Here is a 19,334-nt window from a genome sequence, read left to right as displayed (position 1 = left end):
TCCGAGGAAGGTGGCATCCTGGATTTTTCCTCCTTTATATGTACATGTCTAGAGTGGTCGTCTGTCCAGGATAATTAGCAGGCAAGTCTCTTTAGGAGTAGGGAGATATCAAAACAACATATTTGAAAGTGTCTGATACAAGTCTATAGGGGTTGTACTGAGAAGTAGACTATCACATCAGGATGAGCACCGGGCTGTACGGGTCCTTGGTCTTCCCTTCCTGACGACTGACACTAAGCACAGACTCACCGTCAGGCCCCGTGGGGCAGGTGGAGGTGATGTCGGCCACTGCCATCATCTGCAGCAGAGCCTGAGGCGCTCCTCCATCCCACTGCCTCCTGTTTCCCACAGCAGCTACAGTCTGCATGGAAAACCCTGGGTGTAAGAAAACAACTCGTTAATTCAAAAGCAGTCAAAGTGTGACTAATTGCCCCAAACAGTTCTTAGGAACTCAGAGGTAGTTTATCAGCAGGTACGTTCAAAACCAGAAAAATGACTACCCTTGTTCTAACAGAAATAAGATTGAAATGACAAAAGGTGTCAACACTGTTTTACTTTTACTCTTAGTGTTTGATTGACTAGCCAATATTGCTAAATGCTAAGGAAGTATCAGTGACACAAATGGACAAATTCCTTGAGGCATCTATGAGAACTTTCACTCTAGTCTTTTTCCACAGAAACACAATCTGTTCCATTTTCTTAATTTAAAAAATAACTTGTTCTGTCTTTTTCCTTATTACTGCTTTCACTATAGAAAATCTGAAAATAGCCGGGCACGGTGGCTCACGCCTCTAATCCCAGCACTTTGGGAGGCTGAGGCAGGTGGATCACCAGGTCAGGAGATTGAGACCATCCTGGCTAACACAGTGAAACCCCATCTCTGCTAAAAATACAAAAAATTAGCTGGGCGTGGTGGCAGGCGCCTATAGTCCCAGCTACTCGGGAGGCTGAAGCAGGAGAATGGCGTGAACCCTGGAGGCGGAGCTTGCAGTGAGCCGAGATCACGCCACTGCACTCCAGCCTGGGCGACACAGCGAGACTCCGTCTCAAAAAAATATATAATAATTAAAAAAAAAAAAAGAAAGAAAATCTGAAAATCAGGTAAGTAGAAGAAAAAAAAAAAATCACCCATAATCTCACTGTCCAGAGACTATAACAATTTCAATTTTTCCCTTCTGCATATGGTTTTTGCTTCGTTTTGAAACAAAAAATTGGACCACATCCTAGATGTCCTCTCAGAGCTTGCTTTTTTCAATCACCTACAGATCATATCCAGGTTATTAAATATTCTTCTATACAGCTATTTTAAAGCAAACATAATATTCCGCTTTATGAATGTAATATAACTAATCATTTCCTGCCAGATTTTTAGGTTACTAGTGATTTTTCAGTATTAAAAATAATACCATTATATAATGACCTCATTTGTAACTAAATTTTTGTGGACATTTATGATTATTTAATCATAATGTATAATTCAATAGATACATTATTGAAAATGACATTTCTAGGGATTAGATATTATTTGCTTTACTACACAGCTTTTTGTTGTTAAAGTTGAATTATTACTAATTCTGTGATTTTTTTTCTATGTATTTTGAACAGCTAGATCTTCCCTGTTAAAAAAAAATTACCTATATTCCTTTATTTCATTTTTGAATGTACAACTTTTTTACATATAACCTCTATGATTTTTTAAATTTATTTTGTTGTATCATATTATATAGGGTCTGATTTCACAATCTTCTCCAAACTGTTAACCAATTGGCCCAGCAGCATTTATTTGAATAATCCTTTCTTTTCACACTGACTTGTGATGTTACTTTTCATTTGTGTTGAATTATGATACATACTAGGATTTATTTCTAGCTTTCTCTTCTCACTGTTGTAACTATTTGGGTGCTACTATCATATTGTTTGAATGACCATAATTTCTATAATATATTTTGATGTTCGGAAAGGTAAGTACCACTTCACTATTCTTCTTTTTCAAAATTTTTGGCTACTTAAGAAGCTCCAGGATTCTCCAACCTGCTGAGATCTCCCTATACCATAAAAATAAAAAATAAAAAATAAAATCCTACTGTGGTTTTGATTGAAATAGCCATAAATCCACATATTGAGGGAGGAGAAAGAAAGAACCAGTGAGGCAGGCAGTTAGGGCAGGTCCTCAGAATTCTTTCAAACAAAAGAACAGTCTGAAAAATCAAGCTGCAGACACGGATAAGGGAACTAGCACAGGAAGCTTGCCTAAAACATGCCCACAGCTGCACAGATAAGGGAGCAAGCCCAACACAGAAATGCCTTTGTCCTTTGTGCAATCAGTGGGCCTCCAGCAAACAGTTCCTTCTCCTTTTGTGGGCATGTACATGGTGGCCTCCAATGAGCACATTCCTTTCCTTTTGGGGGCATACTTTGGACTGTGAGCCAAGCCTCTGTGAACCATCACTCTGACACTTAGCTGGTTGTGGGCCAAGGCTCCAATTGGTCTTTACACCATGTTTTTTTTTGTTGTTTTTTTTTTTTTTTGAGATGGAGTCTTGCTTGTTCTGTCATGTGGCTGGAGTGACTGGAGTATGGTTGCACAATCTTGGCTCACTGCAACCTTCACCTCCCAGTCTAAGTGATTCTTGTGCTGCAGCTTCCCAAGTAGCTGAGATTACAGGTGTGAACCACCGTGGCTAATTTTTTTTTTTTTTTTTTTTTTTTGAGAGTAGAGATGGGCTTTTGCCATATTGGCCAGGCTAGTCTTGAATTCCTGGCCTTGAGAGATCTGCCCACCTTGGCCTCCCAAAGTGCTATGATTACAGGCATGAGCTATCATGCCTGGTCAACCATCATGTCATTTTCTGAGTGGTGCCTTTTCCAAAAACAACCCCCAGCCAGTCAGCATACTAGGAGAACGGGGTGGAGCTGCCAGAAATTCATGCCTTATGCAAGTGAAACACCCAGCCCTATCAGGTTCCTCATAAAAGCCTTTGTACTCAGCTGTGAAATGGCAACTCTCTTGGGTCCCCTCTCCACAGTGAAGAGCTTTCCTCTTTCGTTTATTAAACTTTTAGTCCAAACTCACCCTTAGTGTCCACGCTCCTTATTCTTCTGGTCATGAGACAAAGAGTTCTGGGTAATACCTTAGACAATGATACTGCAATATTTATTTGGAAAAAATATTTCCAATATATAGCACTGCTATTTCTCTCCATTTATTCAAGTGGTCTGTAAATACCTCAGCAAGGTTTTACAGTTTTCTTTCTATATGCCACACAATTCTCATAAAGTTTATTCCTAAGTGAATGAATACACATACACACTTATATATATATTTGCTGTTATTACTATAAATGAGATCTGACAACCAACTGAGGAAAACATTTGCAATACATATTACAGGCAAAGGTTTGATTTAAATCAGTCTTATAAAGAAAAAAACAAACATGTCATTTTCAGTAGAAAAAAGGATGAAAGGCATGAGTACATAATTCATAAGAGAAATATGAAGGGTTGGCCGGGCGTGGTGGATCATGCTTGTAATCCCAGCACTTTGGGAGGCAGAGGTGGGTGGATCACCTGAGATCAAGAGTTCGAATACCAGCCTGGCCAACATGGTGAAACCTCGTCTCTACTAAAAATATTTTAAAAATTAGCTAGGTGTGGTGGCGTGCACCTATCCCAGCTACTCAGGGAGGCTGAGGCAGGAGAATTGCTTGAACCCAGGAGGCGGAGGTTGCAGTGAGCCAAGATTGTGCCACTGCACTACAGCCTGGGTGACAGAGGGAGACTCCATCTCAAAAAGAAAAGAAAAGAAAAGAAAAGAAAAGAAAAGAAAAGAAAAGAAAAGAAAAGAAAAGAAATATGAATGGTCAACAAACATATGGAAAAATTCTTCAGCCTGAATAATTATTACAGGAATACAGATTAAAATGAGAGACAGTTTTCAGTATACTACTAATGAAGGGCTTTTTTTCCTCTCATCTAAAAAACAGCCAACCTCCTCTGCTTTTCCCAGCAAACTGATACAAAGATAACAGTTGAATTTACCCTTCACACAGTTGACTGCTTTCCCAACGGCTCCTGAAGGGACAAATCCCACTCACCTCATCTGGCCTTTCTCCTCCAGTTTATGCTGCCAATTCCTGTGCCTCCTCCATGACCTGTCTCTCCTCCTTTGGCTTTACTCTCTCCTGATTCTCCAAAGTTTGTCTATATAGTGGTAGGGATATGTCCTAAGTCCCATTTCCCTCTCACTCCAGTCCTTCTGCATAGGTATTCTGACCATCACGAAGGTTAAGAACCATGGATATGCTAATGGCCACCAAGCTATATATTTATCCCTGATATGCCCCAGGCCTTCAGTCTTATATAGCATCTGCAATTGATGCTATATAGATCTAAATCTCAACATGTTCCAAATTTAGATCACTACCTTGTCTCTCTTGACCCCATTACCCTCCATGTGATATATTTTTGGTTGATGAAAGCTTCATGCATTTGAATTAGCAAACTGGGAATATCCTTGAGCCCCTTCTCTTCCTCAGGTCCCACACTCAGTATCTATTCTTCCTGAACCACTCTGGTTCATGCACTTGGACTCTTCTCCTGCCTTCATTCTTGCCCTCCATGACATCCTTTGCTCTGCAGCCAGCATGATCCTTCTCAATCACAAATATGATGGCATGCCAAGCCCTGGAGGAGTGCAGACCTCCCTGACTCTCTACCCAGCTCGCACTTCAAAAGTGATTAACATTTCAGGCTCAGGAAACATGTTCTGTGCTTCTTTTGCTCATAACACTTCTGTGATATTGAGAACAGGGTCCAGATTTTATTCATCTTTGAGCTCCCTACCACCGAGCAGTCTTTGGCACAAGGGAGATGCCTGCTGAATGGAGATTTTTCCAGAAGGAAATAAGGCAGAGAGTACTCCAGGAAGAGGAAACTGAGCCAAGTCAGGTCTGTAAATGCTATAGGAAAAAATGGGCATTCCAGCTCTAGTAGAAAATGGGCATTCCAGCAGGCTGTATGGATCCCATTTTCCATGGAAGGAACGAGGCAGTGCTGGGATGAGAAAAGTGGGTCACAACAGAATTAGGCCATGTAGTGTAAAATGTGATAATATGTGGAATGGACCTTATTCTGCAGGTATTATCCAGAAAAAAATCTGAGCAGAGTAATAATATGCCAAGATAACTTTAGCAACTGATATGGTTTGGCTGTGTCCCCACCCAAATCTCATCTTGAATTCCTGTGTGTTGTGGTGGGGGGGCCCAGTGGGAGGTGGTTGAATCATGGGGGCGGATCTTTCCCATGCTGTTCTCGTGATGGTGAATGAATCTCATGAGATAAGACGGTTTTAAAAAGAGGAGTTCCTCTGCACAAGTTCTTTCTCTTTGCCTGCTGCCATCCATGTAAGATGTGACTTGCTTTTCCTTGCCTTCCACCATGATTATGAGGCTTCCCCATCTGTGCAGAACTGTAAGTCCAATTAAACCTCTTTCTTTTGTAAATTGCTCAGTCTCAGGTATGTCTTTATCAGCAGCATGAAAATGGACTAAAATAGTAACCATTTAGAGAATGAAGGGGAAATACTAGAGAAAAGGATGTCACATAAGCGAATAAGGCAACACAGTGAGGGGAAGGCAAAGGGAAAATGAAAAGACAGCACTTATATTAGGTACTAGGTGCCAGGTCGTTTATACATCAAAATTCACTTTGGTCCTCACAATAACCCTGTGTGGTTATTCCTACTACTATTACCCCCTGTTTCTAAGATGAAACTGAGATTCAGAGTGTTGGAATAACTTGTGAAAGAAAGGTCACATAACCAGAAAGTGGCAGCAACAGCTGAGATTCAAACTCCCATCTGTCTCTGAAGCCTACACTACACTACTGAGAGATGACAGACCTCTAAACTAGTAACAGAGGGAAGGAAGGAAGAGGAAGACTCCAGAGACATCTCAGAGTAGACACTATGCTGAGGGTGCACCCTGGTGACAGCACTGACTGTGAAGTTCTCATAAGATAAGTAAACAACAACAAGGGAGGGGTCCCAGGTGGGGGTTAGGGGTGGGGGAACAACTGTTCTGAGAGATGACTAATCACAGATAAGCTGCTGGCACATCCTGTTCCCAAATACCTCATTCCTTCCACATGTAGCCCCAGCAGCAAAACCTTACCTGCACACCTTACCAGCATGTAGCTCCTCCAATAGGACCCTATAAAACTTCCTTCTAGCCCCTGCCTCTTGGCAGACAGCCCCTTCTCTGCTGTGCTGCCCACTGCACTCTTGCAACGTATCTTTGTACCTTAATAAATTTGCCTTTCTTTACCCACAATTGTGTTCATAAATTCTTTTACTGCCCACAACACTGGCCCCAGCCAGTTGCACCTGTGACACTGACCAAAATAAAGGGTCACTGGAAAGGAAGAGCACAGAAGAGCTTGAGTTTACACAGCTGAGTTTCAGATACTGGCAACACTTGTCCATGGAGGTTCCCAGAAGATAATGAGAAAGACTGGTAAGTCTGGAGCTCCCAGGAGAAGCTGAAGCTGCAGGAGGGAGTGGGTGTGGAGCAGGAGAGGAGGGCTGGATCTCAGGGAGTGTGGTCACTGCATGGGTGGCAGGAGAATAGGAAGTGTGTTTCTGCCTTGCTTAGAGCAGAGAAGGGTCAAGTAACAGTGGAGCCGAGGCAGATGCATGGGGACAGAGTTCAAGATGGGTTGCTAATAAAACAGTTCCTTCTCATTTACAGCTTTCAAGAGACACGTACCTGCTTCTGGGCAGTGAAGTTTCTCAAATGCTTTGTCTGTATAATCTCCATGCTCCTTTACACATTTATATTCCTTAAACTTCAGGCCATCCTCAAAGGTCAAAGTTTCATTTAGTATATCCATTGCCTAAATCAATTCCACAGTGTTTCATGATAAATTAGCCATATTTTGAAAGAAAGAAAAACCATATTTTTGTGTTCCTAGTAAAACTAATTAGCAAGGTATATGGTAAACATTCAACATATGTTTACTAAACAAATAAATTCATAGAGTTTTAAAACTAGAGCTATGTTAGAATAAGATAAAAACAGAAATGTTTTTATTTCTTCTCCATGTTAACAGTGTCAAGCACTGGTCAGAAGGCAACTTAATTTTATCTAGACTTTCTGACTTCAATATTATTCCACTTCAGTTCCATTCTACAGTGCTCTCAAGCTTTTGTCATTCATGCCCTGTTTTAAGTGTACGACATTCTTAAACCAGCTCCCTAAATCTGCTCCTAGTATTTTGTAGCCAATACCAAAATGACTACTTCAGTTTCAAGCAGATCACAGCAAAGAATAAGAAAGAGTGGCAGTTAAAACTTTTTGGACTCCATTCTTTCATTTCAGTAGGGCAACGTCAGCACCTCACTTCACAGAAGCTCTGTGAGAGTACCACTTCTCAAGTTCCCACCCAGAAGCAGGTCCCCAGATCTGCTTCACTCTGATGTCACAGTTCTGAGGCATTTAGGAACTTACGGTTGAACAGAGGTGAATGCTATCACCACTCTAATGAAGTCTTTGTGTAGTAAATGCTCATAAAAATAAGAAATGCTAACATGAAAATGTTTTAAGCTAATAAAAAACATTAAATAGATTGAGCATCAGCTATAATTATTCATACTTATATTGACTTAAAAGGTGAATTCAGAAAAGGTAAAATGGAAAAATAAACCAGTTAATTTTGACATTTGTTACAGGTCTGATAAAACCAGGATAAAAAAAGATTTTAAAATCAACTAATAAAATGAAATTTGGATTTGCCATATTGGATTTACTATATTTCCTCCTTGCTGTGGCAAGGAGAGCCCAAATGCATGAATGAGATTTACTCAAAGTTATCAATAACTAATTAAGACCTAAAATAAATGTGCCTGGTTTCGGGGTACCTGTTCAATTTTTCAGGTCAGTATATTAGTTGTTGACAATGTATCAGATCTTCTATTTTAATTTGGCTATGATAAAAATTAATATTACGAGTAAAATAGCTCCTTTAAAGAAAAGTACATTAAAATGTAACAATTTATCTAAAGAAATACCCCAATAAAGTAAAATGGGAAAATAAAAAGTATTTGGAAGACTCATTTGAACACCAAACATTTTTCTTTCTTTCTTTTTTTTTTTCTGAGACGGAGTCTCACTCTGTCGCCCAGGCTGGAGTGCAGGTGATCTCAGCTCACTGCAACCTCCGCCTCCTGGATTCAAGTGATTCTCCTGCCTCAGCCTCCCAAGTAGCTGAGACTACAGGCAGGAGACACCACGCCCAGCTAATTTTTTGTATTTTTAGTAGAGACAGGGTTTCACCATGTTAGCTGACCTCGTGATCCATCTCGGCCACCCAAAGTGCTGGGATTACAGCCATGAGACGCTATGCCCCGGCCTTGAGCACCAAACATTTTTCTAGAAATATTTTTTAAAATTCTAAACATCCAAATAAGAAAAGAAGAAGCCAAACCATCTCTTCACGGATATGATACTATACCTTGAAAACCCTGAAGACTCCACCCAAAAGTTGTAGGAACTGATGAACAACTTCAACAAAGTTTCAGGATACAATATCAAAGTACAATAATCAATAGCATTCCTATACACCAATAACATTCAAGCACAGCACCAAATCAAGAATGTAATCCCATTTACAATAGCCACCAAAAAATAAAATAAAATACCTAGGAGTACATCTAACCAAGGAGGTGAAAGATCTCTACAAGAAGAACTACACAACACAGAAAGAAATTCTAGATGACACAAATGGAAAAACATTCTACAATATCAATATCATTAAAATGGCCATACTGCCCAAAGTAATCTATAGATTCAACACTACTCCTGTCAAACTACCAATGTCACTTTTCACAGGATTGGAAGGAAAAAAAACTATTCTAAAATTCATATGTAAATAAAAAAGGGCCCAAATAGCCAAAGTAATTCTAAGCAAAAAGAACAAAGCCAGAGTCATCACATTACCCAACTTCAAACTACACCATAAGACTACAGTAATCAAAACAGTATGGTACAGGTTCAAAAACAAACACATAAACCAAGGAACAGAATAGAGAACCCAGAAATAAAGCCACCCATCTACAGCCATCTACTCTTTGACAAAATCAACAAAAATAAACAATGGGGAAAGGACTTCCTATTCAATAAAAGGTGCTGGGATAGCTGGTTAGCTATATGCAGAACAATGAAACTGGACCCCACCTTTCACTGTATACAAAAATTAACTCAAGATGACTTAACGATTTAAATATAAGACCTCAAACTATAAGAATCCTAGAAGAAAACCTAGGAAACACCATTCTGAACATGGGCCTTTGGAAAGAATTTGTGTGTGATTAAGTTCTCAAAAGCAACTGCAACAAAAACAAAATTGACAAGTGGGACCTAATTAAACTAAAGAGTTTCTGCACAGCAAAAGAAACTATCATCAGAGTGAACAGGCAACCTACAGAATGGGAGAAAATATTTGCAAACTATGCATCCAACAAAGGTTTAATATCTAGACTTTATAAGGAACTTAACTGAACAAGAAAAAACAACCCAAATTTTAAAGTGGACAAAAGACAGAAACAGACACTTCTCAAAAGAAGACATACAAGCAGCCAACAACTATATAAAAGAATACTCATCATCCCTAATTATCAAAGAAATACAAATCAAAACCACAATGAAATACCATCTCACATGAGTCAGAATGGCTATTACTAAAAAGTCAAAAAACAAATATTGGCGAGGCTGCAGAGAAAAGGGAATGTTTATGTAGTGTTGGTGGAAATGTAACGTAAATTAGTTCAACCACTGTAGGAAGCAGTTTGGATATTTCTCAAAGAACTTAAAACAGAACTGTTCAACCCAGCAATCCCATTACTGGGTACATATCCAAAAGAAAACAAATCATTCTACCAAAAAGACACATATACTCACATGTTCATCCCAGCACTATTCACAATAACAAAGTCATGGAATAAACCTAGGTGCCCATCAGTGGTGGTCGGGATAAAGAAAATGTGGTACATATACACCATGGAATACTATGCAGCCATAAAAAAGAATGAAATCATGCCCTTTGCAGCAACATGGATGCAGATAGAGGCCACTATCCTAAGCAAATTACATAGGGATAGAAAACCAAATTCTGCATGTTCTCACTTATAAGTGGGAGCTAAACATTGAGTACTCATGGACATAAAGATGGCAACAATAGATACTGGGAGCTACTACAGTGGGGGTAAGAAAGGAGGGAAGCAAGGCTTGAAAAACTAACTACTGGGTATCATGCTCAGTACCTGGGTAACAGGATCATTCATATCTCAAACCTCAACATCACACAATATATCCAGGTAACAAATGTACACATGTACCACCTGAATCTAAGATAAAAGTTGAAAAAAATTATCTCTACAGCCTGTGAAATAATTTCATGAAACATGCTATTAAGTAAGATATATGCATTTTCTCATACCTACTAATGGAAATTTAGATTTAATGGCATACCTCTTCCTCTTGGAGGATGTTTTCATCAGAAATACATTTGTCTAAATTAATTTCAAACTTTACCCCCTTCTAGGAGAAAGCAAAAAAAAAAAAATCAGTTTAGCAATTCAATAAAAGCCTTAAAATTACAACTCCCTAGGTCAATTTTGTTTGACATTATAGATTCTTAAAACCATTAGTCTCACATCACAAAATAGAGCAATTCTATAAAATAGTTGGGGGAAAATCATGTAGGCAACCCAGATCACAAGGTGGTTCCCCAGCCAGTTATTTAATATGAAACCCAAAGACAAAAGTATTTCTTACCTTAGGTTTATATTTCTGTTCTGGATTTTTACTTTCCTTTGTGTTCTGAAGCCTCCTTTGTTTCAAGTCTCTTTCAATGTCCTGAAAATTCAGAGAAAAATACAATTTTATCAGCTCATGTATGTTTACATGAGTTGATTTCCGGGTTAAATCTGATGATTGATTTAAGAACAAAAACAAGCTTTTATAATGGAAAGTTAATAATAATTCACTAAAAACTTGGGCACAGTATCCATTCTACATTTAACACTGGCACTTCAGTGGGTGAAATTCTATAATGTGACAATACTTATCACTCTAGTCCGCTCCAGTCCAACCCAATTCAATTCAAGAATGTAATTTTGACTACAGGATCTTTCCTTTAAGAGGCTTATGATCTTAATCTGAAAAATAAGCAAAGTGCGCAACTCATGATGGTAGAAAGGAAGGAGAGGGCTCTGAAAATTGGCAGGCAATTTCAAGGAGGGAGAGAAGAAAACTAAAACTGGATAACAAGAATTTCAAAGGCACAATTGAGATGTGAACTCCATATTCGGAGGTTTCTTAGCGTCCTATCTTGGGCCGTCTGCTCTTCTCTTCCCTAACACAAGGGGTTTCACTCATTCCTATGGATTTAAACGCCACCGTTAAGCAGTGACTCTTAAATGGGTATCTTCAGGCTTCACTTTTCCTCTCCTCTGAGCTCCAGACTCACATATCCAACTACCTACTTAGCATCATCTTCATCTTAATATTCACTTCACAAATTCACACTGAGCACTCCCTAGGGGCCAGACACCCTCAAAATGGGTCAGCACAGTGGACATGACCAGAAAGGTCCCTGCTGACATGGAGCTTACATTTTACTGCAGTAGGCTAGGTAATAAATGAGTTAATAAACGACATAATTTCAGAAAGTGTTAGTGCTATCAAGGGAACAAAATAGGATAACAGGACGGAAAACGAGTAGGGAGTGAGAGTAACACAGGCAAAGTTTACCTGACAATTGATTTAAGCCCTGGAATGATATTGGACCTTGGCATATGCAGGTCTAGGGAGAGCATTTTCCATGCAGAGGGAACAGTGGGGTAAAGGCTCCAGAGCAGGTATGTAAACTCTCACAACCTCTCTAACTCAATGTCCAAATGGAACTTGAGTGCCCTCCACCCCTCCCCAGCAGAGGGCACTGAAATCGTATGCTTTCAGCCAAGAAGACAGAGTATCAGAAACCAGATTTAATTCCTCACCTGAAACAACCAAAGAGCCAGACCAAATATATACTTGATAAATGGTTTTTAATACATTAGACATCCAGCAATGAAAGACAGTAATCCCTGAGAAACAGAAAACCAATGAGACAAGCCCTGCAACTGCCTCAGCCTCCTGTCTTGAGAGTGTTTGCAGGCCATGGTGCGGGGATGGGGAACTGAAGAGGTGCAGGGATGGGGAACCGAAGATGAGTGTGGCCGACTCCCTGAGTTGATAAGACAAGGCTTGGGGGTATTAAGGTGCTACAGTCTGAAAGGCAAAGACCCAAAGAGGAGAGAGCTGCATAAAGAGAACTGAAACACTCATACAATGTCAAGGGGAGTATAACACAGTGCGACCATTCGGGAACACCATTTGGTAGTTTTTTGAAAGTTAAATATACACCTACTATATGATCCATCCATCCCAGTTCAATGTATTTACCCAAAAGAAAGAAAAGAGGCATATGACCACATAAAGATTTGTACATGATAGCCAGGCACGGTGGCTCACACCTGTAATCCCAGCACTTTGGGAGGCTCAGGTGGGTGGATTACCTCAGGTCGGGAGTTTGAGACCAGCCTGACCAACATGGTGAAACCCCGTCTCTACGAAAAATACAAAATTAGCCGGGCATGGTGGCGCATGCCTGTAGTCTCAGCTACTTGGGAGGTTGAGTCAGAAGAATCACTTGAACCCAGAAGGTGGAGGTTGCGGTGAACTGAGATCGCACCATTGCACTCCAGCCTGGGCAACAAGCGTGAAGCTTGTCTCAAAAAAAAAAAAAAAAAAAAGATTTGTATATGAATGTTCCTAGCAGCTTTATTTATAACAGCCAAAAGCTGGAGACAATCCAAATATCCATCTACAGTGAATGGATCAATACATTTTGATATATTCATACAATAGAATATACTCGGCAATAAAGAATAATGAACTATTAATATGTGCAACATGGATAAATCTCAACATTATTATGTGAATGAAAGTAGCCAGAAAAAAGACTCCATTTATGTAATGGAGTCTCCATTTATGGAGTCAGCACAACTCCATTTATGTAATCCAAACAAATCTAGAAAATGCAAACCAACCTACAGCGACAGAAAGCAGATCTGTGGTTGCATGGGGATGAGATGGGACGAGAGGCAGGGAGAATGAGAGAGAGGAGTTTACAAAAGGGCGCAACAAACTTCTGCAAGTGATGGCTACGCTCACTATATTGATCGTGGTGATGGTTTAATGGGTGTGTATGTCAATCATATAAAGCATATACATTAAATATGTGTGGTTTATTATGATCAATTATATCTCAATAAAACTGTTTTTTTAAAAAAGAGATGGGGGACTCAAGTCCTAATCTGTGGCAGTACATTGGAGAAGTGAGCAAGAGACTGCACACCAGCCTGGAGTTCCTGCCTCAAGATCCCAGACTCCATGGCTGCAAGGTTATCAGTCTTCACAGGGCCAAGAGGGCCTTTCAGATGACATGACCCTGGAGAGCTTGACAGCAGACTAAGATTGAATGTCCCACCCACTGGTGTAGACTGGGGTTGGAATCTGAGATCGTTGTATTTTAAGAAAAGTAAAGTAATGGAGCACTTATTATACAATTGAGACAACCAGACTATCCAAGCATATCAGACAACCAACTTCACAAGTATAAGTAAGATACATAAGCCAGAGTCCTGATTTCAGACTTCATACTATTGCAAGGCAGAAAAACACCCGTCCCAAGGTTGCAGGGCAAATAGCTAATAATGCTTCAAACTGACACAGGCTGGTATATGAGGTATTTGGAAATGCTGTGGACATAGAGGTGAGGTGGTTATTAATTCTAAGGGACAAAGAGAAAAAAGCTGTGCTAGAAACTTCGCCAGGAGGTCTGATACAATGTGTTCTGCAAGAAAAGAAGAGAGGGAAAGGAAATTTCGCAGAGGAATGAACATTTTACAAATGCCTGGAGGTTAAAAGGAAGATGTCTTTTTAAATAAGTAGGGCTTTAAAAAGCAATTTGAAAAGTTTAGAGCTTTGGGTATGTTTAGGGGAAATGTGAGCGATGATGCTGGAACATTCTGTTAGGAACAACTCACAAAAGTCTAGCATGCCATGCTAAGGAAAATGGCAGTCACCATTGATTGTCATGTAGAGAAATAATGTGTTCAAATCAGTATTTTGGAAAGATAACTTTACAAGTAGAGACTTTTTAAAAGTGTCTTATTATATAGCTGCATATTTCCTTCAAAAAAGATAATTAAAACCTAAATTCAAAAATTAGACAAATTTAGTGATGATTATTTCCTTTACAAAAGTTTGCAAAGGGATCTGCTGCTGGATTGCTCTGGAGGACAGCCTTCAGGAAATATCAGATGCCTTTTGTTTGTTTGTTTTAGAGATGGAGTCTCGCTATATTACCCAGGCTGGTCTCAAACTCCTCAGCCTCCCAATAGCTGGAACTACAGTCTCGTGCCACCATTCCTGTCTTTCAGATGGCTTTTTTGTTTGAAGCTATTGATTAGAATGCTGACAGAACTAAGGAACGGACACTTTATTATACATATTTGTAGTAAAAGTTCTGTAACCTTCTTATAAAAAAATCTAAAAAGTAGAGAGACAATAATCACCCCTACTCATACCAATCCAGGTACCATCAATTACCACCACTGGCATTTTGGTGTACTTTCTTTCAAAGTTACTCCTCTTGCATAAAATATACAAAATTTTATTCACCCAATTCCTGATATAAACTTTTTGAGGGAAGGTACCATCATTTATTTGTGTTCTTCCAGTGGTTTATGTTTAATTACCTGACTTTAAAAAACTTTAAGGCACTGGATTTACTCTAACCAGGTTAAAAACATGTGAGAGAAAAATATGTCTGTAATATCTGAGCCATGTTTTCATGGAATTTGACTGTGACTCTACTGGCACCTTTGAATGACAAGTTTATAATACCTTGAGGATTTTCCATTTCTAGTTGACGCTGGACCAAGCTCTAACAATAAATATAATTTAAAACACAGAGAATTACTCTAATTATAAAGATAATAAAAATTAGGCTGGGCGAGGTGGCTCACACCTGTAATCCCAGCACTTTGGGAGGCCGAGGAGGGTGGATCACCCGAGGTCAGGAGTTCAAGACTAGCCTGGCCAACATGGCAAGACCCTATCTCTACTAAAATACAAAAAGTAGCTGGGCGTGGTGGCAGGAGCCTGTAATCCCAGCTACTTGGGAGGCTGAGGCAGGAGAATTGCTTGAACCCAGGAGGCGGAGGTTGCGGTGAGCCGAGATCGTGCCATTGCACTCCAGCCTGGGCAACAAGAGCAAAACTCCGTCTAAAAAAAAAAAAGAATAAAAGAAAAAAAGATAATAAGTCTCAGTATGGGCCAAATCATTGAGAATCTTCTTACTAAGCAAAAATAAAAGCACGCTTGGGCTTCTTATTCACAAAATCAATATAACTCCTTGAAAAGTAAAACATTTTATGATTTATGTAATGTTGAATAATTCTCAGAATTGGTTGAAATCAACAGATTCATCTGGCATTATAATTGTATAATCTTTTCTTAGAAGGGAAAAAACTCTCTTGAGATTTATTTGTTATTTCAACTCTGCCCAGCCGCTTACCTCCACCAAAAACATAAGGTTGAAATGGAAGAGAAGTTGACTGTCAGATTTCCTGACCAATGTGTCTGAGACACTGACTTAGACCCTCCAAAGAGTGGAAAGTTCTTATGCTAAATAGCAGCAGTTCTCAAATTTGGCTGCATACTAAATCATCCAGCAAGCTTCTGCAGACAGAATGCCTGAGCCCTATCCCAGACCATCTGGGGCAGAGAGAGGCATCCAAGTTTTTAAAAAGTTCTGATAAAAAGGTGGTGGCTCATGCCTGTAATCCCAGCACTTTAGGAGGCTGAGGCTGGTGGATCACGAGGTCAAGAGATCAAGACCATCCTGGCCAACATGGTGAAACCTTGTCTCTACTAAAAACACAAAAATTAGCTGGGCATGGTGGCGCATGCCTGTAGTCCCAGCTACTCGGGAGCCTGAGACAGGAAATCACTTGAACCCAGGAGGCAGAGGTTGCAGTGAGCCAAGATCATGCCACTGCACTCCAGCCTGGCAACAGAGTGAGACTCTGTCTCAAAAAAAAAAAAAAAAGTTCCCTACATGGTTCTGCTGCACAGAGAAGAGTAAGAGCCACTTGGGTAGAGCACACACACCGCAAGCACACACATGTCTAATCACAGCCATCATTACCTGCACAGGTGCTTCTCCCTCAGATGCATCTTGATGGACAGGCAGGTTGCTCTTCTTCACCAAATAGGTTTTATGACTTATTTTTGAGTTCTCCTTTAACACAATTATACACAGTCAACAAGATTGGTTCTGAGTGAGCTCTGAAGGCTACTTGGCTGATGCATGATCAATGATGGAATGGCTGGACAGAACCCTTTTGATGGCTCCTTTTCCCCCCCCGCAGCCTCAGTATTTCCCAAATCCTTCTTCCATAGTCTCTGTAGAAATGTCTGCTATCCATTTTTGCAGGGCTCAGGCTGCCCATCCCAGATCAGCTTCAGACATAAGGCTGATGATGGCTCCAGGCTGCCCACCATGAGCCAGGCCTCTGCTCTGGAGAGAACAACCTCCAGGCTGCCCCTCCCAGCACATGCAGTCCTCTATCCCAACCTTCGCATGGCTCTTTCAGAATGCCCACCCTCCTCCCTTAACTCTGCCTCTCCATATTCCACTCTTCTTCTCAGACACAGTTTAGGCCCCACCCACTTCTTCCATAAACACCCGCTTCCTGCTCATTCTGCTCATCTTGGCTCCTGTGCACCTACAGGGCTTACTGTATGATTGTTTTATACATGTGTCTCATCATTCCAACCATTTACAAGTAGAATTGCATATGCCAGAAAGAATAGTGGTTATAATTGTATTTTTTTATTTTTTGAGACAGGGCCTCCCTCTGTTGCCCAGACTGGAGTGCAGTGGAACAACCTCAGCCTCCCACCTCAGCCTCCTGAGTAGCTGGGACTAGAAGCATTTACCACCATGCCCCACTAATTTTTTTAATTTTTTGTACAGATGGGAGTCTCATTATGTTGCCCAGGCTGGTCTCAAACTCCCGGGCTCAAGCAATCCTTCTGCCTTGGCCTCCCAAAGTGCTAGGATTACAGGCATGAATGTGAGTAGGGGTTTTAGAGTCAGATTTTTGTTTTATTTTACTTTATTTTATTTTTTTGAGACAGAATCTTGCTCTGTATCCTAGGCTGGGGCACAGTGGCACAATCATGGCTCACTGCAGCCTTTAGCTCCCAGCTCAAGCAATCCTCCTGCTTTAGCCTCCCAAGTAGCTAGGACTATAGGTGCAAACCACCATGCTCAGCTAATTTAAAATTTTTTTGTATATATCTGTGTATATACACAGATATATACACACATATATATGTTTAGAGCTAGGGTTTCCCTATGTTGCCCAGGCTGGTCTCAAATTCCTGGGCTCAAGCGATCCTCCCACCTCAGCCTTTCAAATTGCTGGGATTACAGTCATGAGCTACCATGCCCAGCCTAGAGTCAGATATTGAAATATTTAGTCTGCCTTGTAATAGCTACGTGACTTTGGATGAACTACTTAACTTCTCTGTATGGGGTAAATAAAAGAAAGTATGTATGTGATATGGTTTGGCTGTGTCCCCACCCAAATCTCACCATGAACTGTAATAATCCCCACGTGTCAAGGGTGGGGCCAGGTGGAGATAACTGAATCATGGGGGCAGTTTCCCCCATACTGTTTCCATGGTAGTAAGACTCAGAAGATCTGATGGTTTTGTAAATGAGAGTTCCCCTACACAAACTCTCTTGCCTGCCTTCATGTAAGGCATGACTTTGCTCCACCTTTGCCTTCTGCCATGATTGTGAGGCCTCCCTAGCCATGTGAAACTGTGAGTCTATTAAACCTCTTTTTCTTTATAAATTACCCAGTCTCGGGTATGTCTTTATTAGCAGTATGAGAACAGACTAATACAGTATGTGAAAGCTCTGGTTCACAGCCTGGCAAAAACAACTGAATTGCACCATACATTCATTTGACTTATATGAATTTATCTGTATGCACTGCGGTAGAAGAGAAAGAGAGAGCGATCAATTTCAGCAGCATGGTGGCTCTACTCAATGAGTGTGTGGCCAAGTCCATGTGGGATGCGAGACAGCCATCTCAGTGCCTGCAAGCTTCTCCTAAGAGAGCATTCCAGGGCACTGAGTGAGTTCCTAGTGTTTCAATAGCCATGTGTCTTTCTTACAACATGGTTTCCAAACACAGGCTGGCTATTTCATCTGCAGCTCTTCTGAAGAAGCAGTGATCTGTGCCAACTCTAGAGACCTTCTTGGGAGATGGAAGGATGAATTTCCAATGTGGCGCCTTTAAGAAATTTTTAAGAAGCAGTTCAACTGCACTCAGATTTTGCCTTAAATAGCCTTTAGAACCTTACTCTGCAGAGAGTTGAAAAAATGCTAGTGTGTTGCTGCTGTTGTTGTTGTTGTTGTTGTTGTTGTTGTTTTGCTCCTTCTGGGCATGAACTTACACTCATTTTGTACTTTCTGCATCTAATCCAGTTCTGGTCTAAAGTTGCTGCTCAGTAAATACATATTGAGTGATTCATAAGAAAAACAATCAATAAGTACTCTTAATAATAGCCATTCCTGAGAATCTCAGATATCCTTATTATCTTGTGGAGTCTCTCGTAAACCATAATAAACTGAAGCTCCAATGAGGTCTGACAGCTTTCCTATTAAAAAAGAATTCTGCATGATTATCTCTATGATAAAACTTTATCTTTTCTATGAGAAAATCATTACTTTTAATACCGGCTCAATTTAGTTAGCTCTAAATCGATAGAACAATGTTTCCCCTAGAAGAATGAATTTACCTCTGGTTCTCTCCCCATCTTCTTCCTAATTTCTTTCATGTCATTGTGGTACTGTTGGCGTATTTCCTCTAACTGCTTCCAATATTCCTGGAAAGCAAACCCAATCCAGAAACTTTAAATGTTTATGAACACCATAACCAAAATAATATTTATGCAGCCTACAATTTCAAAAGTGTGTAATATAAAATAAGGTTAGAAAAATATGTTGCTCCTAAAGATGATAATCTGTCTTATGTTTTGCCTCTGGTACTTCACACCCTGTGAGACAGTAGCTTCAGCTACAAAGCTCAATTTTATATACAACCCAAATGTGTTCATGACGTATACTGACTTTATAAATCCCACTTT

General features: G+C 40.2%; 1 protein-coding gene across 5 annotated transcripts in view; it reads right to left on the bottom strand.

Annotated features, from left to right (window-relative positions):
• The window catches only part of LOC105490752 (NIMA related kinase 5), a 101,619-nt gene that overhangs the window by 35,729 nt on the left and 46,556 nt on the right, over window positions 1-19,334 (bottom strand). For 4 of the 5 annotated variants that reach the window (XM_071081291.1, XM_071081292.1, XM_071081288.1 and 1 more), the window contains 6 exons: window positions 18,987-19,073; window positions 16,315-16,407; window positions 10,830-10,910; window positions 10,524-10,592; window positions 6,765-6,891; window positions 250-375 (listed from right to left, as the gene is read on the bottom strand). In XM_071081291.1, the coding sequence (XP_070937392.1) occupies window positions 250-375; window positions 6,765-6,891; window positions 10,524-10,592; window positions 10,830-10,910; window positions 16,315-16,407; window positions 18,987-19,073 (583 nt within the window). The remainder of the gene's footprint in view (window positions 1-249; window positions 376-6,764; window positions 6,892-10,523; window positions 10,593-10,829; window positions 10,911-16,314; window positions 16,408-18,986; window positions 19,074-19,334) is intronic. The other variant, XM_071081290.1, reaches the window with a different exon arrangement.

This window comes from Macaca nemestrina, chromosome 16, assembly GCF_043159975.1.
Source record: "Macaca nemestrina isolate mMacNem1 chromosome 16, mMacNem.hap1, whole genome shotgun sequence".
Lineage (NCBI taxonomy): Eukaryota > Metazoa > Chordata > Mammalia > Primates > Cercopithecidae > Macaca > Macaca nemestrina.
The sequence above is the reverse complement of the archived record's forward strand: the minus strand, read 5'-3'. Positions and strand labels throughout refer to the sequence as shown.